This window comes from Chelonoidis abingdonii, chromosome 8 (assembly GCF_003597395.2).
Source record: "Chelonoidis abingdonii isolate Lonesome George chromosome 8, CheloAbing_2.0, whole genome shotgun sequence".
Taxonomy (NCBI): Eukaryota; Metazoa; Chordata; order Testudines; family Testudinidae; genus Chelonoidis; species Chelonoidis abingdonii.
In genome coordinates this window covers 106,278,215-106,304,145 of record NC_133776.1, presented here as the reverse complement: position 1 = coordinate 106,304,145, position 25,931 = coordinate 106,278,215, and the positions used below count along the sequence as shown (strand labels likewise).

General features: G+C 44.4%; 1 protein-coding gene across 4 annotated transcripts in view; it reads right to left on the bottom strand.

Moving 5' to 3' along the window:
- Window positions 1-25,931, bottom strand: part of TAF1 (TATA-box binding protein associated factor 1) — a 115,967-nt gene that overhangs the window by 68,498 nt on the left and 21,538 nt on the right. For all 4 annotated transcript variants that reach the window (XM_075068940.1, XM_075068942.1, XM_075068939.1 and 1 more), the window contains 8 exons: window positions 20,491-20,607; window positions 19,754-19,921; window positions 18,605-18,732; window positions 18,414-18,521; window positions 17,462-17,635; window positions 17,180-17,353; window positions 7,724-7,828; window positions 5,246-5,446 (listed from right to left, as the gene is read on the bottom strand). In XM_075068940.1, coding sequence (XP_074925041.1) covers window positions 5,246-5,446; window positions 7,724-7,828; window positions 17,180-17,353; window positions 17,462-17,635; window positions 18,414-18,521; window positions 18,605-18,732; window positions 19,754-19,921; window positions 20,491-20,607 — 1,175 coding nt within the window. The remainder of the gene's footprint in view (window positions 1-5,245; window positions 5,447-7,723; window positions 7,829-17,179; window positions 17,354-17,461; window positions 17,636-18,413; window positions 18,522-18,604; window positions 18,733-19,753; window positions 19,922-20,490; window positions 20,608-25,931) is intronic.

The following is a 25,931-nucleotide window of genomic DNA, read 5'->3' as shown; positions in this document are numbered from 1 at the left end:
TTGCTCTATATAAATATATCAGGGGGATTAACGTTAGGGAGGGAGAGGAATTATTTAAGTTTAGTACTAATGTAGGCACAAGGACGAATGGGTACAAACTGGATATTAGGAAGTTTAGACTTGAAATTAGACGAAGGTTTCTAACCATTAGGGGAGTGAAGTTCTGGAACAGCCTTCCGAGGGAAGTAGTGGGGGCAAAAGACTTATCTGGCTTTAAGACTAAGCTTGATAAGTATATGGAGGGGATGTTATGATGGGATAGTTTAATTTGGGCAATTGATCTTGGATTATCGGCAGATAAGTCTGCTCAATGGTCTGTGAGGGGATGTTGGATGGGATGGGAACTGAGTTACTGCAGAGAATTCTTTCTTGGGTGCTAGCTGGTGAGTCTTGCCCACATGCTCAGGGTTTAGCTGATCGCCATATTTGGGGTCGGGAAGGAATTTTCCTCCAGGGCGGATTGGCAGAGGCCCTGGAGGTTTTTCGCCTTCCTCTGCAGCGTGGGGCATGGGTCGCTTGCTGGTGGATTCTCTGCAGCTTGAGGTCTTCAAATCACAATTTTGAGGATTTCAATAACTCAGTCATGGGTTAGGGGTTGTTATAAATGTGTATGGGTAGGGTTTTGTGGCCTGCCTTGTGCAGGAGGTCAGACTGGATGATCATATTGGTCCCTTCTGACCTATGAGTCTATGAGTCTAAGAGGCTTAAAAGAACTTCTTTTTTCCTTTGTTTGTTTTTTTAATAGGGAGAGGATGAAAAGGGAGGATACAAATATTAAACTACACTAAAAGGTAACAGGAAAAACATGATCTAATGGGACAAAAGGAGATGCAGGCTCTGCTGCAGATTTCATCTTAGACCAAAGGCGGTAGACAAGGACCTGAGAGGCAGTTGGACCGCACTATATATACACGATCCGCTCACAGCGCAAGACGGGGAGGTGCACATGTGTGGTCCAACGGGCACTGCTGATGAAGATTTCCCATCCCAGGAGCATAGGGACGCTGATGCATGTACAGTGGAGCACCCACAGGGACATCACTTGCAGAAGAAATGGGCATGTTCAATCCAGAGAAGAGAAGGCTCGGAATAACATGGTAAGAGTTCAAATATGTAAAGTATTGTTACAAAGAGGACAGTGATCAATTGTTCTTCATATCCACTAAAGGTAGGACCAAATTGGCTTAGGTTGCAGAAAGGGTATTTAGGTTTGAATTAGGACAAACTTTTAACTATAAAGGATAGTTTAGTACCGAAACAGGTTATCTAGACCAGCTGTGGAATCCCTGTGTCACTGGAGGAGTTTGAGTACAAACACGTGTCAGAGAGAGACTAGTTGACCTCTACAGCCCCTTCCAACCCTACATTTATGCGATTCTATAAGATGTTTGCAAATGAAGATTTGTGGGGTCACCAGGTGTCATGAATATAGGGGGAAGGGTAGCAACCTTTATGTATGCAAGCCATTCAGTAGCATAAAATCCTTCCTTGGCAGCTGTACTGAATTGCCTTACCTGTAAAGGGTTAAGCAGTTCAAATAACCTAGTTAGCACCTGACCAGAAGGACCAATGAGGAAGGAAGATACTTTCAGATCTGGGGTGGAAGGGTGTGTTTTGTTTTCCCTGTCTGGACGGAGGGAGAAGCCAAACAGGTACAATATCTCCTGAAAAATATACCTGGAATAATCCATCTAAAACCACAGAATCTGTGAGTAGGGCAAGGAAATGCATTAGGTTCTCTCTTGTTCTGGCTTGTGAATTTCCCTATGCTACAGAGGTAGTTTCATTCTTGTTTTTGTAACTGTGAAGCTGAGCCCAGAGGGGAATCCTCTGTGTTTTAAATCTGTTTATAGCCCTGTGAAGTTACCTTCCATCCTGATTTTGCAGGTGTGATTCTTTTACTTTTTTCTTTATAATAAAAGTTCTTCTCTTAAGAACCTGATTGATTTCAGTGTCCTAAAGACAAAGGGTCTGGTTGAGCTCACATTGCTAAGGCAACTGGTTGGTATTTTAGTCTCAAGCCTCCCCAGGAAAGGGGGTGAAGGAGCTTGGGGAGATATACTGGGATTAATAGAGATCCCAAGTGACCCTTCCCTGAATGTTTGTTTAAATCACATGGTGATGGCAGCAATACCAGTCCAAGGACAAGCGGGAGAATTTGTGCCTTGGAGAAGTTTTAACCTAAGCAGATAGAATATAAGATTAGGGGGTCTTTCATACAGGTCCCCACATCTGTACCCCAGAGGTCGGGGGCAGGGGGGGAAACCTTGACACAAGCAATGATGAACAATTGCAAAACAAAAACTGCAAAGGAGATAGTTTTCTCACTGGATGCAAAGGGATAACTTGTGCTATGGTTATGTAAGCAGAGTCAGAATGAGCCCTACCCTGACATCTGGTGGTGAATTATGGGGAGTGTGGAAAGGAATTTTAGGTATTTGCATTGGCATACCTGCCCCACCTACCATAGCCCACAGAAGCCTGGGATGGTTATTTTGACAGCTCTGGGATCCCCAATTTTTTTATTCCTCCTGCCCCAGTAACAAAGTGTTGTCACCCTGATTATGTGAATGAGGAACTATGAGACTGCTTTATGACAGAGATGTCTCAATATATATTAAGTGACACTTGTTAGACAAGGGACTTGGGTTCCGAAACCCAGTGAATTGAGAGAGGTTGGGGACTGGTGTGTGTACCTGATGGTATGGGCCCCTTTTGAGGGTCTGGAACACCAATTGCACACCCTCCTCTCTCCACTGTTAAAGAGTAGAGCTAATTTTAATTCCATCTAAAGGCTGCTGAACTGAATTCATATTGGGCCAATGGCGCACCAGCACTGGGGCTCCCCTACTATGAGCTGAAATCGCTGAGAGTTGAAATCACTAAAGAGCTGGAATTACTGAGCTGAGAGCACTGAGTGATGTGCTAACTAGTGGGGGAGCCTGAAGACCTATCACTAAGCAGCTGGCAGAGCGGAGCAGTTTGCAGCATGTTGGAGCAGCCCACGGAACAGTGAGCCGAGTGCAGCGGCTTGCGGATTGGCTGGAGGAGTGGCACAGCTGGTGTAGTAGAGCTGGTCATGGTGAATGCTGCAGCAGAACTCCATGGAGAGCTGGAGCAGTTGGCCTTGGCCCACGTAAGGTGCCCCTTATCACTCTGTGTGGGCCCCACCACCCTGTGTGCCCCCCCGCCCATTTCCACCCAGGCTGAGGGGGGGGTAAAACTCTGCAGATAAACTTCTGAACTCTGGGGTGGCACTGACCAGAGACTTTTGGGTTGTTGGACTTTGGGGTGATTGGACTTAAGACCGTAAGGGGAAAAGGACACTGCCAAACGTACTTGGAGGTGGGTTTTTTTGCTTATGGTTTGTGTTATAATCCTGTTTGTGTGTTTCTCCAATGTGATGCCGCATTGTTTCCCTCCTTTATTAAAAGGATCTTGCTACACTCAGACTCCGTGCTTGTGAGAGGGGAAGTATTGCCTCCTAGAGGTGCCCGAGGGGGTGGTATGTAAGTGTCCCAGGTCACTGGGTGGGGGCTCGAGCCAGTTATGCATTGAGTTATTGAAACGGAACCCCTGGATACTGAACCCGGCCCTTGTTGCTGCCAACTCAGAGGGGCAGAAGGGTTACAGTTAGACTATTTCAAGACATTTTCAGAAACATGACTACTTTCTGTCTGGCCCCCATGAGTTTTGCCAAATGACATCCAGGCCACACCACCAATCAAAATGGATCAAAAAGGGCCTGTTTTGTTCAGCATTTTGCTCCCTGAAGATAAAACATCCTGACAAAAGAGAGACGGAAGGGGATCACCAGCTAGCACCAAAGAGCACCCCATCTGGTAACATGTGAAGTCAAGCCATAAGACAAGCATTCTATTAACTTTGTTTCTTTAAGTCTCTTTAGGGAGACTTGCAAAATCCAGAAAGAACAAGAATACAACTATTAAATGGCATTTTGAATTAAAATTACACAAATAAACTTATCTGTCTCAAGAAACCATGAAGCTGAGCTGGAAAACACACCTTCATACCAATTTAACAGGTAAGTGGCAAAAAGATTTGATTATGTGTATTTTTTTTTTACCCAGGCAACAACTGGGTTACACATTAAGCTTAATGATTCTCCAACAGTATGTACCTGAGCTGATGTCTTGTAAATGACAAACTTTACACTAACAAGTTCAACTTCAGTTGTCTAGAAATAATGTTAAATAAATAAGTATTTGAGAGTTTTGAAGCTGGAACAACTCACTGCAAATAGAGTTAGTGTTAAGAAGAAACTATTCACCCTCCAGCAAAAGACAGCTGAGAAAAAAACTGAATGTTTCAGAAAGAGATTAACCTAGAAAAGTCAGGCTTCTGTGGCCAAGAGAATTTGATAGTTTCTTAGATAAAAAGAGGAAAAAATTTGACTAGATTTGTAAGTAAAGACTACTGCTAAAATTCCACAGACACTAGAATCAGTTTTAAATTGTTACCTGCAGGTTTTATTTGGGGCTTAATGTGTGCTAATTGTATGTGTAAGTGGGAAAACTTCGCTACGAATGTCTCCTCTGTAAGATATTTTTGAATTAAATTGCCATTTTTAGTAATTAAGTGATTGTTTAAATTTAAAACATTTAACATTACAGATGTTGGGATGAACAGTTACCGACAGTTCTGTAATTTAACTGGAAAAAATAAGCTTATTTGTCAAATCAATAAAGCTATGTATTTAAGAATTCACAGTTCTGTCTTGGTACCAAAATGCTTTGTCCAAAGTAGCACAGAACTAGAGTTAGTTCACCTACGTAATAAGTTTATGATTAGATTTGGATTCATTGATGATTTATTACTTTTTAGTAATCCCTTGGTAAATTCATTCCCAGGTAAATTCACTCTTTTAAATTATGTGAACGCTATCAAAATAACCATGTTTTTTTTGCTTTCTGTAACTTCTTATTTGCTTTCAAATTCTATTTTGGCTATTAAAAAACTTGAAAATTTATAATAAGTCTGCAGTCTGTACTTTATCTAAAATACAAAGAACCATGAGAAACTTGTATAGGTAATTGATAAATTAAAATTACTTAACCAAAGTGTGTTTTACCATATTGTTCTTACCTCTGGAACAAAGACAAAGCCCCAGCAGCGGCAATAGGCACCTTAGCTCAGGACAGACTTTACAGACCTGGAGCTACCTCATACACTCTCTCCAGGGTTCTCTTAGTGGAATCGTCCCCGTACTGGGCCTATCACATACCTGTAGAAAGTCTCTGATATGGGTATTGGCCCGTTTGGAGTTGGGACCAGGAACTTCAAAGAGGGGGCACTCCTGTCCAACGACAAAGATATCAACCAGCTCCCGAATGTAACAGCCTTGTCGTGTCCGGATAATTAGGAAATCCGTTTCTGGCATCTTGTGCAGATAAATAGGAGCCCGGAAGAGATTGTTTTCAAATGCCTGACAAGAGAAACAAACAAAAATTTTAAAGATAGACACTGATCATTGTAGACTTTGCAACACGAACAAGAGCTCTGAAAGAGACCCAGCATAACACAGTCATCATGATATCATCAATATTCATTCACATCACAACATGCACTTTTACAGAGCAGGACACATTTCTTGCCCCAGAGACTAATTAACTGAAGTGAGACAAAACATGGGACACTAGTTAAGGCAAGGAAAGGTGTGGAAAAGACAGCAGAAAGCATGCCTCAAACTGTGCTTTTAGGTAGGATTTGAAAGAGGACAGAAAGCATACTTGGCAGAAAGAAGCGAGAGTATTCCACCAAGACAATATAAATAAAGGTGCAAAGCTGGGAAGTAGGGGAAGGGGGCAGTTAGCAGTAAGAGAGGACAGAACACTATGCACAGATAGAGAAGCAGAGTCTTGAAAGTGAGGCACATGAATGCTGTAGCAGAGCAACACAAGAGGGAGGCAACTTTAGCAGAAGCAGCAAAGAGTCCTGTGGTACCTTATAGACTAACAGACGTATTGGAGCATGAGCTTTTGTGAGTGAATACCCACTTCATCGGATGCACATAGTCTATAAGGTGCCACAGGACTCCTTGCTGCTTTTACAGATCCAGACAAACACAGCTACCTCTCTGAAACTTTAGCAGAGGCATCCTTACGAAACACAGATAGCACTTTACAGCTACCAAGATAGGTCTAGGGCAGACTGAAGAGATAGGGAGGCCAGAGAGGAGAAGGTTTAAGTAATCAAGTGTAGACCAAGGCTTGGACAAGGGTCTTAGCAACAGAGTAGTGATGAAAGGACAGATTTTGGTGATACAAAAAGGAAAAACAGCACTTTAAAAAACTAGATATGAAGGGGGAAAGCAAAGAGAAGTCAGATGACAAGACAGAGGTTCAGACCGGAGAGACTGAAAGGAAAGTACTGTCCACTCCTTCCTATTCATCTTTAGATCACCTCCTCACCACACCATCTCTTTCACTCATAACATCTAGCCACATAACCATCTGTCAGATTCTCCCATGCCACTTCCATGGATGGAACAGGATACGCTCTGAGTTGATCATGAGGCCACTATCCTGTCTACATCTCAACCCCTCTTCAAGGTCTGTTTTGTCCATAAAGCCCACAAGAAATCACTGACTAAATCATCTCCTTAGTAAGATATGCATATGGGGGGAGGGGGGGAAGAGATGAGAGACACTAGACATGGGGGCGGGGGTAGAAAGACCAGGAGAAGAAGATGAGGGGGAATGTAAGTTGAACCCAACAAACCCTTAACTATAAGTCATAGCCCATCATACCCCTGCCATCACTGCTCATCTGTCTGCTTTTTCAGATTATACATTCTACCACCATGGCTGCCACCACCAGCATCTCCTGTGACCCCAGGATGACAGTGATTCTGAAAAACATCCTAACCAGACATGGTCAATGCGAGGGAGGGAATCAATGACATCACCAACTCCACCAGATTAGGCTAAGTCCTGAACAGCACCCAGGAGAGACTTGGGTTCCAGATGTCATCATCTCCCTCATGTGTCCTTTCCATCTCAATTTTATTTTCTCTCTTTCACCTTCTATTTAATCAGAGCCTAGCTTAGACAGCTGGGACTGCATCTTGTGCAATACTGTTATAAGTTGTAAGTCTGTGACCAGTGAGGCAGTTAAACAGCCCAGTGCTGGTACAAGTTTGCAAGATCTCAAAGTGGCTAACAAGTCCTTGTGCTGTGGCCAAGTTTTTCCAGCAGCAAGGCTTCAAACGGAAATTAGCACCAAAGACAAAAGCTCTATTTTCTATAATTTTCCCTCTCCTCTTGTGTGTGTGTCATCTTACAGAAAGCAAAAATCGAACTGTAACAATGGCAGCAACAACAGTTCCAAACCAGGTCAACTAATTTCTTTTTTCCCCCAAAAAGGACAGCTATTACCACCTTTAATACCATCTAAAAACTGATCAACAAGAGGTTTTACTTTTAAAAACTCTCTACAGCTAAAGGGAAATGAAATAAAACATATCAGTAAAATAAAAGCCTTACTTAATGCTTTATATTTTAAAATGCTTTTACTCTTTTTTCTTCTTTTTCTGTATCTTCAATACAAAGTTGCGCTTCAACAACGCTCATCAAGCGAAGGTCTCTGTACTCAAAAACCCAAAGCACATTTTACTGTTTAGTGTTGTAAAATAACAGGCTCAGGTTAACACTTAATTCTCTGGGCCCATCTATTCCATCAAAATTAATGCAGCTCCTCTCACCTGCAGTAACTGGCCAGGGTGCAGCGATCCCAGGAATGGAGATGTGTGACAGTAAACAGTCTCTCCGTATTTACAATCTGGTGCTCCAGGGTCTTTGCCAGGTTTCTGTAAGAGGCAATGCCACTCCAGTTAGCACTCAGCAGCAGGAACTGCTACCAGACAGCAAACCCAGCACGTTATCGGGCGAAAGCACAGTCCACACCAACTACTAAGCTTAACTAGTTAAAAGCTTTAATAAGACACTTTTAGGAAAATCTGTTATCACCTTATTAAGCATAAAACACAAGTGATTTGGATAGTGTAAGGATTGCCCAGTCTTGAGGTGTAGGTACCATGTTTTTCTTATTACATTTATGCTGATCCAATCTGGTGTGGGTCCTCCACCTCCCTTTGTCACACATTCTTTATACCTTGTTTTGTAACATTATGCAGGTGCAAATAATCAATACTACCTTCTTTATGAACAAAAGTTTAATTAACTAATTTTTAATGTATTTTGCTAAAACTTTAATTGGTACCTTTTTTCTTTGGTTTGGTGTTTTATTGGGGTTCTGTGTTTGTTTAAACAACAATTTTCATTTTTACTCATTTGTTTTTTGTAGTCTTGGGAGTTGCTGGTTGGCTAGTCCTGTTGTGTTATTTATTCTCCCTAGTCTGTTTTACTAGGGAGATTTACAACTGGCTAGTAAATCACACGTTTTTCTGGTTTGCTTTGCCCTGTTATTTACACAGAATTACACAAAAATTCACTGTCGATAAGACACAGACCCTTACCCAGATTTTTTACAACATTTTAAGTTATTTAAGCAATCTAGAAAGCTGTGCCAACAAGTCTGGAAATAAGGTACATTTTTTAAAGTGAGGGTAATTAATTATTGGATAATTTGCCAAGGTTGTGGTGGATTCTCCATCATGGACAATTTTTAAATCATGATTGGATGTTTTTCTAAAAGATCTGCTCTAGGAATTATTTGGGAGCAGTTCTATGGTCTGTGTTATACAGGAGGTCAGAATAGCTGATCACAATGGTCCCCTTCTGTCCTTGGAATATATGAATAAGACACACAAAGCAGAAAAATTCCTTTTACATTTTAATAACACTATTAAATATACATTTATTTATTACAGTTCATTATGCTGCTTTTTTGGTTACAATTCTCATCTTGAGGCATTTGGCCTTTTGACAAGGGCCCTTACTCAGATGATTTAATATTTGTCAGGGGCTGCCTTCTTTGCCAAATTTTTATGCATACACACCTCTACCCCGATATAATGCGGATGTGGGGAGTCAAAAATCCCTACCGCGTTATAGGTGAAACGCCATTATATCGGGGTAGTGGTGGCAGGGCTGCAGCAGTGAATTAAGAAGCCCCAGGCCCTTTAAATCACTGGCACCTTGTCCTTACAGAAGACCATCTATGAGGCTCCGAGGTTAAGGCCTTAAGCTCAGACACCCTCCTGGCAGAAGTTATAGCTACCAAGAACACTACTTTCCAGGAAAGGTACAGGAGGGAGCATCTTGCTAAGGCTAGAAAGGGGGTCCCATCAATCTAGAGAGCACAAGGGTGAGATCCCATGGGAGAACAGGCTGTTTTACTTGAGGGAACAGCCTATCTAATCCTTTGAAGGAGTCCACCATGGGCTTCACAAAAATTGAGCAACTGGCAAACTGGGGTGGAAAGCTGAGATAGCTGCCTGGTGCACTTTTATTGATGATACTGACAGACCTTGCTGTTTTAGATGCAACGAATAGTCCAGGATAAAAGGAATCAATGACTGTAAGGGTGGAGTGTGCTTTTGTAGTTCCCAAATGGAGTATCTTTTCCAGTTGGCCAGATAGGTGGCCCTAGTGGATGGCTACCTGCTGCCAAGGAGAACCTCCCAAACTGGGTCTGGACAGGTGAGCTCTGAGGGGTTTGGCCATGGAGTTTCCATGCAGTGAGATGGAGAGACTGCAGGTTGGGATGCTGGAAATGGCCATGGTCCTGGGTGATCAAGTCCAGGACCCGGGGCAGGGTTATTGGCATGTCCGCCAACTGGCCTAGAAGCATGATGAACCAGTGCTGGTGTGGCCACACTGGCACTGTTAAGATCATTGTCAGCAGGACCTTGTGTACAAGTGGGAAGAGCGGGAAATAGATGACCCTTCCAAGGGAGGAGAAAGGCGTCCACGAGCAAGCCTAGGATGTGATTCAGGAAGGAGCAAACTGGTGACACTTCCTGTTGTACTTTGTTGCAAACAAATCCATTTGGGGAACTCCCCACCATTGGAAGATGTTGATCACGGACAGACCACTCATGGCTGTGAAATGACTTGCCGAGAACTGCGAACCCAGTTCATTCTGGGAACTTGGAAGGTACGATGCCTCTAGATGTATTGAATGGGAGATGCAGAAGTCCCACAGCTTGAGGGCTTCCAGGCACAGGGGAGCGTAGTGAGCATCACCACCCTGTGTTTATACAGAACATCGCTGTTGTGTTGTCTGTCAATACCGATACACATCTGCCCTCCAGATGGGCCTGGAACATCTGGCAAGCAAGGCAGACCACTCTTAGCTCCCTGATGTTGATGTGCAACGAAAGTTCTGCCTGGGACCAGAGGCCCTGCATCTTGAGTCCTGGCCCATGTGAAAGGCAGGGACCACCTTAGGGAGGAATGTAGGGTGTGGGCAAATCTGCACTTTGTCCGTGTGAAAGGCCGTGAAGGGGGAGGGGGGAGTCACAGGTCAGGGCCCTGAGCTCCCGCCAGGCTGACATGATAGCCACGAAGAAGGCCAGCTTCCATGAAAGGTGAGACCATAAGCATGTGGCCAGTGGTTTGAACAGGGGCCCCATGAGACAGGATAACACCAAGTTTAGATTCCACTGAGGAACCGGGGTTCTAGCATAAGGAAAGGACTGGTCAATCCTTAGAGGAAATGCCTGGTCATGACGTTGGAGAAAACCGAGCAGCCCTGGACCAGCGGGCAGAACACCGAAATAACCGCCAGGTGCACCCTGACAGAGGAAGGCGCCAGACCCTGAGTTCTAAGGTGAAGGAGGTACTCAAGAATAAGTGGGAGCGGGGCAGCCATTGGGAAAGTACCCTGCTCGCCCACCCACCTGGAGAACTGGGACCATTTCGTTAGGTAGTCTCGGCATCTGGATGGCTTCCTACTTTCTAGGAGGACACGTCTGACCCCTTCAGAGGCCGCATCTAGCCATTGAGTAGCCACGCTGTCAAATGGAGGGCAGCCAGGTTGAGGTGGAGGCGGTGGCCCTGGTCCTGGGAGAGTAGGTCTGGGCAGAGCGGCAACAGCCACGGAGGGGCCACCAGCAAGCCCAGGAGGATCCTGTACCAATGTTGCCAGGACCAGGCTGGAGCAATCAGGAGGACATGTGCCTTATCCATTTTTACTTTTTCCAGGACCTTGCCAATGAGGGGAAACAGGAGAAAGGCACAAAGGAGTTGACTCGACCATGACAGGAGGAGGGCATCTGAGATCGCATTCCTCCCCAACCCCCCACCCCCTGGAACAGAACTTGGGGCAACAGCAGTTCTGTCGGGTCGCAAACAGATCTACTTGGGGAGTGCCCCAAGCTCAGAAGAGCTAGTGAGTGATCTCCAAGTCGAATGACCACTCATGTTGGGAGGAGAAAACCCTGCTCAAGCGATCAGCCTGTGTGTTGACGACGCCTGGCAGGTGGAAAGCATTCAGGGAGATGTCATGGGCTATATAGAACTCCCAGAGGCTGAGGGCTTTCAGAGACAAGGACTTCGTCCCACCTTGCCTGTTGATGTAAAACATTGCGGTGCTGTTGTCCGTGAGAACGCTGATCACCTTGCCGTGTACGCCACACAGGTTAAGTGTATCGCCCTGAGTTCCCTGACGTTTATGCGAAGGGACAGCTCCACGACTGACCATATCCTCTGGGTCTGTGAGTTCCCTAGGTGGGTCCCCCAGCCCAAGTCCAACGCATTGGACAATAGGTCTAATGACGGGGTTGGGTCCCGGAAGGGAACTCCCTGGAGCATATTGGCCAGGCAGGACCACCACTGTAGCATGGCGATCACCCGCGCCAGAACTGATAGGACCTTGTCCAGTTTGTCCCGGGCCAGGGAGAACTCAGAGGCCAACCAGAGTTGGAGGGCCTCATCTAAAGCCTGGCGTGGCAGACCACGTACGTGCATGCCGACACATGGCCTAGGAGCCACAGGCATGCCCTGGCCATGGTGACGGAGAACTCTGTGACCAAGGCTATAAGTCCCTTCAGAGTCTGGAACCTGCCCAGGGGAAGGGAGGCTGTGGCCTTGGGGGCATCCACGAGAGCACCTATGAATTCTATGCACTGCACCGGAACCAATGTCGACTTGCTCTCGTTCATTAAGAGGCCCAGGTTAACACATCTAGCCAAGAGCAGATCCATGTGGTTCTGTACCTGGGGCCGCAAGCTGCCCTTGAGTAGCCAGTCATTGAGGTAGGGAAAATATCTGTACCCCTCGGCATCTGAGGTAGACCGCTACTACCACCATACACTTTGTGAACACCCTGAGTGCAGTGGACGGGCCAAATGGGAGGACTGTAAATCCGTAGTGGTCCTGTCCCACTAGCAAATGGAGGAAGAATCTGTGCCCCTCGAATATATGGTGGGTGACGAAAGCGGAGGCGGGAAACTGTGTCCTGACAGGACACTGAGCGGCGAGCGAGGGCAAGAGTGGTCCCCTGACCGGGATCTGTGTCGAGTTGGTGTCGACTGTCAAGAGCCCAGCAGTGGCTTGCCTCTAGAGCAGGGTCCGGGGCTGGTAGTGCCCCGGACACGTGCAGAGTCATAATGTCCTTGGCCTCCTGCAGGGCCTCCGGCATTGAAGGCATCTGGACATCCAGAGAGGCCTGAGTCGACACAACCGGGCTGCTCCGCTCGACCTGAGCTGGAGCTCTAAAGCTGGGGAGGGGGGAATGGGGCTGCCTGACGCGGGTCTAGCCTCACCCCGTTTTCTCTCAACGCTTCTTAGAAGACGGAGCCTCTCTCTGATTCTTCGACGGGGAGCTGTGCCGGCCACTGGAAGGTGCTGGGAGATCGCCGCGCATGGAAGACAAAGTGCCCGGTGCCGATTCTGCTTGGCATACTGGGGTTGGAGCCAGTGCCGACTCCACGAGAATGGCCTGAAGTCTAATGTCTGTCTCTTTCTTCGTCCAGGGTTTAAAGGAACTGCAGATCTTACAGCAGTTGCCAATGTGAGATTCACCCAGGCAGTGGAGACAGTCGGTGTGCAGGTCACTTCTGGGCATTGAACGCCTGCAAGACTCACACGATTTAAACCCTGGGGCATGCCCCGGCCCGAACAGTAACTAACTAACTAAACTGGAACTTTTATTGAACTTACTACCACAGGTACTACTAACAACTAAACGAGTTCTGGGACGAGCTGCAGCAAAGCTGGAGCAGGTAGTCTCGATGCACTGTCACTGGAGGCAAGAAGGAACTGAGGGTAGGGGGGGTGCGTGGCTCCCCTTATAGCATGCTATAGAGGCACCAATCCAGGGGTCGCAGCAGCACTTCCCCTACGGGTACTGCTAAGGGAACATTTTCTGGCACTGGTGCACGTGGCAAGCACACACACCTACTGTGGAAAACACATGAGCAAGCACACAAAGAAGAATTTTCGTTTTGTTTTGATGGTTATACCAGCGTATTCGTTATGTGTGAGTGGCCCTTCATACTACTTGTTAAGATGCAGTAGACCAAGGTCCATTAAAACCTAGACAGTACCCGCTGGTGTTTTTTCAAATGACATTACGCATCGTTTTTGTACTACTCTGATTTTATAAGTAAAAATCTGGGGGAGCGGCTAGTGCCTTTTTATTTCTTGATACAATCCATGGATAAATTATTTGAAACATTCCTGATTTTCCATTACACATTCCTGCTGGTTTACATGTTTTAAAGCTAGTTTTTAGTAAGTTAATTTTTTATTTTTATTTGGACTGACTTTGGGTTTTGTTTTTTTCAGGGGTTTGTGCCTGTCTGATTTTAATACATACACTAGCCCTAAAATTATGCACCCTAATTTTACAAAAATGTAGACCTCAATATGTCCCTTTCTAATGCTCCCATAGAAAATAAATTTGCCAATTTTTTTACATTGATAACATGGTACTTTTAAGTTTATTTTACCAGTGTTTTTAGTGTAGTTGTAATTAAGGTTACTATGAAGATTTTCATCTACATCTATTTTTCTAATATCCAGTTTACCTGTAGCAAGCACTGAAATATCTGTTATCATTGGCTTTGTCCAACCACCCAATTGTAGTTGTAGTCCGGAATGAGTTTCCAGAGTTTGTTGGGCAGGAGGTTTGGATTATGCGTTTTGGATGGTTTAATTTGTATGTTCAAATTTATAGTTCAACAAACACAAAGTATTCCAACAACAAAGCCATTCCGTAAAATATTAACAACAGCGTTATGCTTTCCCTTTAAACATTTTAAACTGGTTAATGTGAAACCATGTTTCACTTTTGCTTTTTTTTTTAATTCATGTGTACCCAGTACACCTCAGGACTTGTTTTTTCTCTTTTTAACTGTGTGATTGAATTGCTCAGCTGCTTTTTACTGTTCCACCCTTAAATTTTTGGCTACCCATGAATGGACACTTTTTAGTTGCCCTTTTAACTGTGACACCCATTGATTCATTAGTGCCTGTACTAGGTCTGGGCTAGCATATAGTAAGTGTTCTGGCAGTGTCATTTTATCCCCCATTATAATTTTACAGGGAGTTACCTCCATAACTTTGAGTGGTAGTTCACAAGGCCATTAAAGTTAGTGACAACTGAACATTCCCCTTCCTTTTATTCTATCTTTTTAGGTATTTTGTAACATTAGCTTTAGGGATTATTATTATAATAAGTAATTTAGAAGACTGAGGATGGTAAGCAACATGCTATATTTCCTGTATACCTGGTAAAGCCATTGTGGTACGCATAATTTCATCAGTAATGTGTGTTCCTTGATTTGAGTTTATTACCCATGGAAGCTCCCATCTGGTAAAGATTTGTTCTAGCAGAAGCTTAGCAGTTACAGCTGCTGTGTTAGCTATTCCCATGAAATCCTTCTCCCATTTAGAAAAATCATTAACAATTACCAAGGCAAATCTATTCCCTCAAGCAGTTTTAGGTAAGGGACCAATGTAATTAATTTGTAACTAGACTCAAGATCCCTTTATTTGTTGACATTCCAATCTGCCCTTACCTTTTATAGGGCCTGGATCAATTTGAGCACACACACTAGGCAGTTTTTAACACAACATCTAACATTTTGTTTCATTTGTGGCCACCACCCGATTTGTTGTATCTGTTGTCAGTAGCTACCAATGTGGTGCTCTGCTCTTGTTCGATGATAACAGTCGGCTGTATGCGTGTTCCCTCTGTGTGCTGCCCCAGCTCTGCATAGATAGTTGACACAGTAAATCCCGAGAGAACCCCCAAAGACCACAGACTCCAATAAGGTACAAAGGAACCTGAGCCAGGTTTATTGTCAAATGAAGCACAGTAATAGTTTCCCATAGACTCTACAGGACATACTACGAATATGTGCACCCTGGCAATGGACACAGCTCAGTCAGTGGCAGGACACTCCACTGCCCCCTAGGCCAGGCAAAGATGCGCACTCTGGGACCTATTTTTATACAGTTACAGGACAGATTACTCATCCCTCCTGACGTATTGAGGTACAACCCCTTGGCTCATTAGGGTGCTGTCTCCCCTTTGATCATGTTATTCCAGACATACAGATCTATACATCATGCTGTCCTGTCTTTGAGATACACCTGCCTGTTCCTTGTTATGTCTATGGAGTGTCCTGACGTCATCTTGGCACAAGTTCCTATTCTCACCACTTCTGTGAGAGTGAGGCCTACCTCTAGCTCACAGCCCAGCTTTTGCTTAGCAATGCCTGGAAGTACTTTGTTTCAGGCTTCAGGCCTCAGACTAGGCCTCTGACACAAGAATTTATGTTTCAGGGACTCATCTTACTACAGTATCTAGGCCACAATGTTTTTAACTTCCTGATGCCCCCAAGAAGCACGTCACGACACATATATATATATAGATTCAGATTGTAGCTGTTTAGGAAAAACCCACAATCACATCCACTCAAATTTTTTCCCAGGAGAATTGTATTACCTTCACTGAGGTTCCCCATTCTGAGCGCTCCCTGCCTAGAACAAGTTTTTGTATAGTAGCAACCTGTTCTGCAGGAACACCAAATCAAAATCTTTCCACTGTGCCTGAACAGTGTTAACGGGGGCTCTGCTGGACTGCAATTTTCATTCCAGAGTCTTTTTTTTTTTTTTTTTTTTAAATCATCATTATTTCGCTCTACACCCAAGGATGGTTTAGAATGAGCCTTAACCTTTACCATGGCCAGTAACATTTCCATCTCCCATTTGCTCACCAGCATTTATTATAATAGTAGGAGGGAGCATGCAAATGTTTTTAATCCCCCGAGAGAAGACCATGATACAGTCAATCAGGCAGCAGCTCAGCTAATACATTATATCCCACTGTGAATCAAAAAAACCATAATTACAGGCTGCTCATAAAACATTCCCAGAACTTTGGCCACTGCTGCCAAAAAGATCAAACTTAATCGTTACTTATGGCTGTATGGAAGACTCCAGGTCCATGTTTACCAAGACAAATCTTGCTTTGTGAGTGTCCTTTTTTCAGTAAATAGAGCCATTTATGAATATTTTACAGGCTTGCTCTTTATTTTCTTATTACCATGTTAATGTCCAAAGGGGAGAGGTCCCATATCATGTGTCCAGCAACAGGCATTCATGAGACCCTTCTGGGGTTAACAAACCATGGGCTAACAGCGAGGGTTTATTAGTAGAGCCCTGCAAATCCACGGCTATCCGCTTTATATCTGCGGATATCCGCATCAGCGGATGCAGATATCCTCGGACCATTTCTGCAGATTGCGGATGGATGCGGACACAGATTTTGCATCTGCGCAGGGCTCTGTTTGTTAGTTTTCACCATAAAGCTGAATGGAATTCACAAGAAGTTATAGATAAACACCTCATGAAAGACCCAATGCAAAAGATCCATAGCTTCAATCTCCCATGAAGCTCATGGACAACCCATATCCGCACAACCCATGACAGATGCAGATACTTGCTGCGTTAACGGAAAATTAAAGACTCTCCAGTGTGCAACTGTGGTCACCCAGAACAGACAATATCAACTCAATGCCCATTCACAAATACAAAGGAGGCATCACAGCAACACACTCTGCTACTCCAGATGCAATTATCTGGCTTAATCATCTGAATGTAAAATTATAGTTGTTGCCCTACAGTTACATCAGCCATACAAAGAAGACGATAAAGCAGAAAAATTCCCTTTTAGATTTGTTTATAACATTAAATATATGACAATGTTTAAACATTATTATATATTCCTTTACAACACTCACCCGCTTGTAGTAGTTCTTTATCTTTGTTGCCATGCCAACTTGCATCATTAAAGGGCCATTTTCCTCACTATACTCAGCAAGGATGAGGTCACCATCCTTACCAGTTAGGTCCTGTGGTGTGCGCATGAAGAACATCTCACCACCTCCTGAAGCCTGCCGCTCCTGCTCTCTCATCTATGTGAATCCAAGAAGAGAGTATCAGGGAAACAGCATGCCAAACAGATGTACCATGGCAATGGAGACTTTGGACAGATCTAGATATACAAAGAAACACTGCTTTACCTTGGCTTTCTTCTTGATATGTTTCAGCAGTGGCTGCACAGAATGGGGTCCTGGCTGGGACAAGGTCCCAAAGGAATATTTCTTCAACGGAGGGCGATGAAATTGTCGGAGCTTCATAGGACCCATATGGGTAGGGAAGAATGGCTGGCGAAGTTCCACTGCAGGGATAGAGTGCTGGGACCAAGTGAAAAACAGACACAGAGGACAGACATCAGTACAGAGCCCAGTCTACAATGACCACACAGAAAATAACCCCGCAATCTTATGGCAGGGCCTTGAAATTTCTTTACTCCACTAGCAGCAAAAGTGACCACAGTGTTTGGACCCCCCAGAGACAGGTTCTCTCACAGAGATCGTGTCCAAACATGGCTCACTTTCTGTTGTGCACAAAAGACAATGTTCCCCTAGTTAACAGTTAAAAGAGCATCCAAATGTGGAAAGGGATCTTTATTACTTGAAGAAAGGGAAAGCATCCCTATATCTATAACCAGGGAAGGGGGAGGAGAGAGAGATCTCATTGCCTTGGTTTACATGAGTGTTGACTCAGATTTACCAATGTCTAACTGATATTTGATAATCTCCTGGTCAAATAAATTTGGCAACAGAAGCACTGCCTTAAGTCTTCACAGCACAAACATCTACAGAGATCCAGTAACAGCAGTGCAGAGAGAAGGTGATTCACTGAACAAGACTGGCATGCTACAATGATGGGATATTCTATTGCACACACAATAGTTTGACACAACCCATGGATACCACCCCAGGATTTTGTCTTAAACAAGGAAATAATCTGAACAATGAGGATCTGAGAGGAACAGCAGCGTGATAACTTACATACACAGAAGGATAACTATTTTGATACCAGACAAGATCCAGCTAAATCCAGCAGGAGATTTCTGCACAAAGGTAAGGAGATCTGCCTCCACCCTAAAGTCAGCCCCATTGTCACTACCTGGATGATGTTCCCTCCAAAGGTTCCTCGAAGACCCTGCTGTTTGGGATAGTAAAACTCATCATTGGAGAGATTCCAGGGATCCTTCACCTCCGGCTGAGACATATTCTGATTTAACACAAAAAAAAAAAAGTCAAAAATCACTTCTCTTAACCCATTCCTATCCCCAAAGCACTGAGACTCCCAGTGACCTGCTGTGGTTCTTCCTTGATGACGCCTGTTTTTCCCAACAGGATCCGACTCTTCTTTAGAGATGATTCTTTCTTGTTCTCCTTGGAGGGGGAGTTCAAAGTCATCTCTTCCTTTTCATCAGGAATTTCTAGTAATGAACACAGAAGATGCAGAGTGTACTCCAAGAGCTGTTCCTGAAGATTCTCTACCATCATCCAGCTTCTTTCTGACTCAGAAAAGATCTCTACAGCAATTCAAAACCTCTTACCAAGTCACCACTTGCCAAAATACCAGAATGACTTCACCGCCTTCCACATTTGCCATCACAAGCCCAACTCCCTGACAGTAAGGATTCAATGTCCCAGAGCACAAATAAAGGCTCTATCATGGCATCTCTAGTAAAAATTCAAGAGCTGTTTTTAAGTTATATTGTTCTAGAGAAGATTCAGGGGGCAAATACGTAGTGAAATGAGAGACAGACACTGAGACCCCCCCCCCAAAAAACTGCAACTCTAGCATGGAGCTTCTGTAGCCTGGAAGGCCTGCTCTCAGTCTGAGTGAGCAGGAGCCTCAAGCTGGGGACACTGAAAAAGGTCGTCATAAAATTTTTCTCCCTTTGTTCCCTCACAATATGTTGTCTTCAAGTAAGGTTAAGATGTTGGTCATTTGGAAGGGAAGGCATTAGGACATAGCTTCACTTATTTGTTGTATAATCAGTTTTGTTCACTTTTCCTTGTCTACTGGTGCTCTGAACATGAAGTTGGAAATGCACGTGCCAACTTGTTAGAGTGATTGATTTTGTCTTAGTTTTGTTGGATCATTTGTAAATAGCTTTCAGAATAGAAAGGTAGGAGTGTTGGACCAACCAGTCAATTCCTGCCACAGAATAGCAAAGAATGGACAGCCACCCACTGGAGATTCCTATCTACATAAAACATCCCTGAAACACAACTATTATCCCACACTCCTACTTTCACCCCTCCAGAATAGGATGCACTTATCTTTCCTCTTCAAGCCTCATTTTTGTACTCTTGTAGGCACCGCCTGCCTTCTAAGTACCCTCTGCTTTCCAATAAGTGCCCTCATTCCCTGCTCTACTCTTCCCTGCTGGTCTGGAAGTATCAGCCCCAAGAAGAGACAGAGACAAAGGGCTAATGCCATGATCATACCCAGGATGATGTTTTCATCATTTGGATCAAGTGTCAGGACTGGAGGATCCAAGAACATTTCCATCGCCTGGTCATCCCAGATGATATTGTCTTCCCAACGGCCATACACTAACTCCTCGTTATCGATTGGGAAAATGGAGAACCAGGGTTTATCTTCATCCAGGGCAGCTGCAAAGACAGCAGAATGTGATCTTTGATGGCTAACACTCCACAAAGCTACTATAGCAACTTTTCAATTCAGCCCTTTTGTCCCATTTCAGTTCCACTCAATCTTTCCCTCCTTCCCAGGGCTCTTGAGTCCATGCCTCCAAAGGCAAAAAAATGCACACAGAACCTTATACTGTAGCGGGAACAGAGCCTTCGCATAAGCACATACCCTACTACAGTTGGACAAAAGGTCTCTGAAGAGCTACACGTGGCCCCCATGACATTTTGCCATTAAAGGGGAAGACCTTCAGATAAGCAAAGTAAAAAGTCTCAGAGAGGTCACAACTCTCTTAGGAGCTCTGATAACTCATGAAAGCCCATGGTACTTTGCTTTATGGGGGATAAGGAGAGACTCTCTAAGAGGGACAGAGAAGGCCCTTCGAGAGGTTATGTAAGTCAGCAGGACATCCTGCTGACCTGGAAGTCACTGATTATAGAAGGACCCTCCTACCCCTAGTATTGAGCCCAAGTTTATACAGAGGTCTCTCTCCACATAGCCCACTATTCACAGACTAATGCTTGCTCATTACCTTGCTGCTCAGGAGGCTGTTTCTCTTTGCCCTTTGCGATGCCCAGGACCCCTGCTATACTGGGTTTCTGCACTAGTGGAATGGGTGGATTGAGCAAAGAGCCACTACGGTTCAGCCCTGGAGAGGAAAACAAGAGCAACATTAGGGTTTTTCTGATGACTGTTAAACCCGAACTCAAACCCAGATGGAAAACAGTTTCCAGCCTCTCCCTAGGGGCAGGATCCTTGCCTCACAAATCTTGAGCCCAAAGAATGTTACATTCCAGCAATATAGCTGATGCTTGCAGGAGGCTCTGAAATGCTGATGCTAATGAAATGTTATATTTCTCCCCCCCAGTCCCAGCAGGATATATTTCAGAGGGGCAGCACCAGAGTATTCTTCCCAATACCAGATAGGATCTGTGAACAGCACAATAAGACAGACACCTGCTCAGTGCACAACAGAGGTTAAAAAAAACAAAACTAGATGTTAGGTTGCATTGAGAGAAACAATGATACTGAACATATTATGTCATTATATAAATAAATTATATGTCCTGACCTGCAATAACGTGTTCAGTTATGGTTACCCCATCTGAAGAGAGCAAGCAAAAATTGAAGGGGTCCGGAGATGGGCAAGAAAGATTATTATAAACCTGAGAGTTGTGTCTGAGGACAGATTGAAAAGATTAGGATTAGCAGACAAGAGACAGTATGATAAAGATGTATAAGAATGGTGTGGAGAAGACACGTAGAGCACTGTTATTTGCCCTCTTGCATAAAACAAGAACATTTAAATCTGCAAAGTAAAATGTTTTTCTCCGCAATGCATAATCTGTGGAACTCACTGTCACCAGACTAAAACAAAGACCTTTACATTATTCAAAGGATTCAACATGGAACTGAACAATAAAAATATGTGCAATTCCTTTAGAAAGAATACAAATTTGCAAGGGATATAAACCTTGAAATATAAAGGCCTAAACCAAACATTCAATGCCCAAGATTAAGAAACATCTCATATGGGCAGATTATTCCACAGCTGTTTATTAACAGCCGTAGTCAGTGATACGATGCTGGACTAGAGGGGTCACTTATGATGAAGTCTAGTAATGCCCATGTACCTAGTAAGGAAACAGAAGGTTTATTCCTATCAGAGGGCAGAGTTTTGGGGAAAGAGAAGCTTCTTTCCACTGGGCAAAACTGAGGGCTTTATCTTTTATGGTGGGACCTGAGGCAGCATTTTAGACCAGAAATCCCACCCTGGAGTGTGGATTTTACTACATAAGGGATCTTTGACTTTCCTTATTTAGTTTAAAAAGGAAAACTGAATCCACATTTCTGCTGTGCAAGATCTCAGTAATCCTGGAGGGGAGGCTAGAGACAACAGCAGAATGGGGCAGGGAGGATACTGTCCAGAATATAGTAGAAGTCACTTATTTGACTGGTTTTGTTTTTTGTTGTTTTTTTTTTTTTTACAAGACAGTATTCCTCTTCTGCAAGTGTTCAACCATCTCCTCCTGAGCCTGCTCCCTAATCTGACACTACCCCCACAATTAGCAACCTTGCACTTCTAGCATATAGTCAAACAACTATACACAAATTTCTCTACAACTCAACTCCAAGCAGCACCTAAAACATATTCTGTACAGTCCAGTATGAACAAGGGCACTGGCAAAGTCTGCAATAAGTTATTTGTATATGGAAAATACAAAATCACAGTTAGTCTCCATGGCAGAATCTAAAAGCACCACTGCTGAGGCAGCTTCTCCCTCCAGTGAGCCTCCTGTGGGGAGGTCCTGGCAAAACGTAGGAGCAAGATTATCAGATCAGACCATCGTCTGGCAACAGCACTGCAGCACCGATGATAACTGGTCACTGCAAATGCAATGGCACTGCTGCCTGCACACAGCGAGCCTCCAAACAACAAGAACAGTGATACTCGGTTCCCCAGCCTCCCAGGAATCCCACACAACTTTCTTCCCCCGCAATATCCTGTTATCCCCTGCAGTCCCCCCATAATCCTCAACATGACCACAGCAATGCCGGAACAATTTGTGTAGCGGGGATACTGAAAGCCACTGAGCCAAACTGTAAACCCTGTCTACGATGGACACCACTTCAAGCACACCCAGCACCCCTAGTTCCGGCACCTATGCATTGTCACTCAGCCCTCCTCAGCTGTACAAGGGGCTGCAGTGTGGTGATCCAGACAGTTAACACACATCAGCGCTGTGAGGAGCAGTCTCTATACACCACAGAATCACAGAAATGTAGGATTGGAAGGGACATCAATATGTCATCTAGTCCAGTCCCCTGTACTGAGGCAGAACTACACATTATCTAGACCATCCCTGAGAGGTGTTTCTCTAACCTGACCTGACAGTTAGGAAGTTTTTCCTAATCTCTAAGCTAAATCTCTCTTGCTGCAATTTAAAACCTTTACTTCTTCTCTAGTCCTCAGTGGTTAAGGAAAACAATTTATCACTCTCCTCTTTGTAACAACCTTTTACATACTTGAAGACTATGTCTCCTCTTAGGCTTCTCCTCTCCAGGCTAAACAAACCCATTCTTTTCCCCCCCCAATCTTTCTTCATGTTTTCTAGATCTTTAATAATTTTTGTTGCTTTCCTTTGGACTTTCTCCAGTTTGTCCACAACTTTCCCAAAGTGTGCTGCCGAGAACTGCACACTGTACTCCAGCTGTGGCATTATCAGTGCTGAGCACAGTGGAAGAATAACTTTCTGTATTTTGCTTACAACATGCCTGCTAATACAGATCAGAATGATGTTCACTCTTTTGGAATGGTGTTACACTGTTGACTCACGTTTAGTTTGTGATCCACTAAAACCCCCAGATCCTTTTCTGCAGAACTCCTTCCTAGTCATTTTCCATTTTGTATTTGTGCAATTGATTGTTCCTTCCTAAGTGCAGGACTTTGCATTTGTCCTTACTGAATTTCATCTTATTTACTTCAGACCATTTCTTCAGTTTGTCAAGATCATTTTGAATGCTAATCCTGTCCTCCAAAGTGTTTGCAGCCCCTCCTAGCTTGGCATTGCCCAGAAATTTTATAAGTGTACTCTCTGGGCCACTATCTATATCATTTATGAAGATATCGCATAGAACTGGACTCAGGACTGATCCCTGCAGGACCCCACTTGATATGCCCTTCCAGTTTGAATGTGAACCACTAATAACTACTCTCTGAGTACAGTTTTCAACCGGTTGTGCACTCACCTATAGTAGGTTTGTCTAGGCTATATTTCTCTAGTTTGCTTATGAGAAGGTCATGTGAGACAGTATCAAAAAGCTTACTAAAGTCAAGATATATCACATCTACTGCTTCCCCTACCCACATGACTCCTTACACTGTCAAAGAAGGTCGTTAGGTTAGTTTTACGTGATTTGTTCCTGACAAATCCATGGCAACTATTACTTATCACCTTATTATCTTGCGAATGCTTGTAAAGTGATTTGCTCTATTATCTTTCTGGGTACCTAAGTTAAGATGACTGTTCTATAATTCCCTGGATTCTCTTTATTCCCCTTTCTATAGACAGGTAGTATATTAGCCCTTTTCGAGTCCTCTGGGATCTCTCATATCCTCCATGAGTTCTCAAAGATAATCGCTAATGGCTCAGAGATCTCCTCAGCCAGTTCTTTAAGTATTCTAAGGCTATGACTACACTACCGCAGTAAATCGATCTAAGTTATGCTACTCCAGCTATGTGAATAACGTAACTGAAGTCAACGTAGCTTAGGTTAACTTACTGCAGTGTCTACACTGCGTTGCGTCAATGAGAGACGCTCTCCCATCAACTTCATTGGGAACAAGAGGAGAAAGATGAGTATGGGAGTCAACTGGAGAGCGCTCTGACATGGATTTAGCAGGTCTTCACTAGACCTGCTAAATCAAACCCTGGTGCATCGATCGCTGGAGCATCAATCCCCCGGTAGCGTAGACATAGCCTAAAATGTATTTCATCAGGCCCTGCCGATCTGAAGACATCTAACTTATCTGAGCCCTGGTTTACACTACAAAATTAGTTTGGTATAACTATGTCGCTCAAAGGTAAAGCCATACCCTTGAGCAACTTAGTTATACCAACCTAACCACCAATGTAGACAGCACTGTATCGGCAGTAGAGCTTCTCTCAAAGACCTAACTACTTCCTCTTGCAGAGGTGGATTAACTATGCTGATGGGAAAGCTCTCTCCCGTTGGCACAGAGCGTCTTCATTAAAGTGCTCAGTGGCATAACTGCATCAGTCCAGCTGCACTGGTGCAGTGTTTTAAGCAGAGACCTGCCCTAAGATTCTTAATTTGTTCTTTCCCTATTTTAAATTCAAATCATACTCCATTTACACTGATGTTCACTACATTAGTCCTCCAATCACTGCTAACCATTTTGGTGAACGCTGACACAAAAAAGGCATTTAACACTTCAGACATTGCTGAGTTTTCTGCTATTGTCTTTCACTCCTCATTGAGTAATTGGCCTACTCTGTCCTTAGTCCCTGTAGCAGTTCAGACCACTGCTGCAGCACCTCCTTCCAGTCGTGCTGGGAATTCTCTCTTGGACCATCAGAGATCCTTTTACTAGCAGTGTCTCACTCGCCATTACTCCCACTTCCTCCTCCATCTCTACCATCTGCACCCACGTCGTTCCCAGACCACAGTGTCCTCTTCAGGACACAGCCCGCCAGCTGTGCCCCAGCCCGCACTCCCCCCTTTCGGGGAAGAGGCGGTCCTCAGTCCTTCCACATGCCTCAGCGGTCAACTGCAGTCTCTAGTCTAGCCCCTGGCTTCAGGTCACTCTCCTCATTGGCAAGTAGGGGCAAAGGGGGGGGAAGGGGAACCCAAGCCCACCCGCAACTCTGGGTCCTGGCCCAGGGACCCTATAGCTAGCAGCCACTTACTGTCCCTCCTCCTATTCCTGCTGCCTACTTTCCCTTGGCCACTTCCCCCAAAGCCCTAGCACCTTTGCTGCCCTTGCTCCAGGGCCTCAGTCTGGCCATGATCAGCCAAGAGCTCCCCTCTTTCTTTGCTACCCTGCCCAGCACTGCAATATCTCCAGGGCTCCTCGGCAGACAGTCCTTTCTCCTTGCCCTCCAGGAAGAGACTAACCCTTGCTCTGCTGAGCAGCCCTTTATATTGGGCTGCTCCAGTAAGCCTTCTCCTGACTGGCTCTCCCAATAAACCCTTTTCTGATTGGCTGGGTTCTGCACAGTCTCTCCAAGACTGCCTTAACCCCTCTCCTGCCTGTGTGGGCAGCCACCCCATCACAGTCCGCCTCCTGCTTCTAATGTATTTGTAAAATGTTTTCTTGTTACCCTTTATGTCCCTACCTAGTTTAATCTCATTTTATGAAAAGCTTGGCCTAATTTTGTTTCCATATTCTTGTACTGTTTTTTATATTCATCTTTTGTAATTTGACCTAGCTTCTGAGTTTTTTTATGA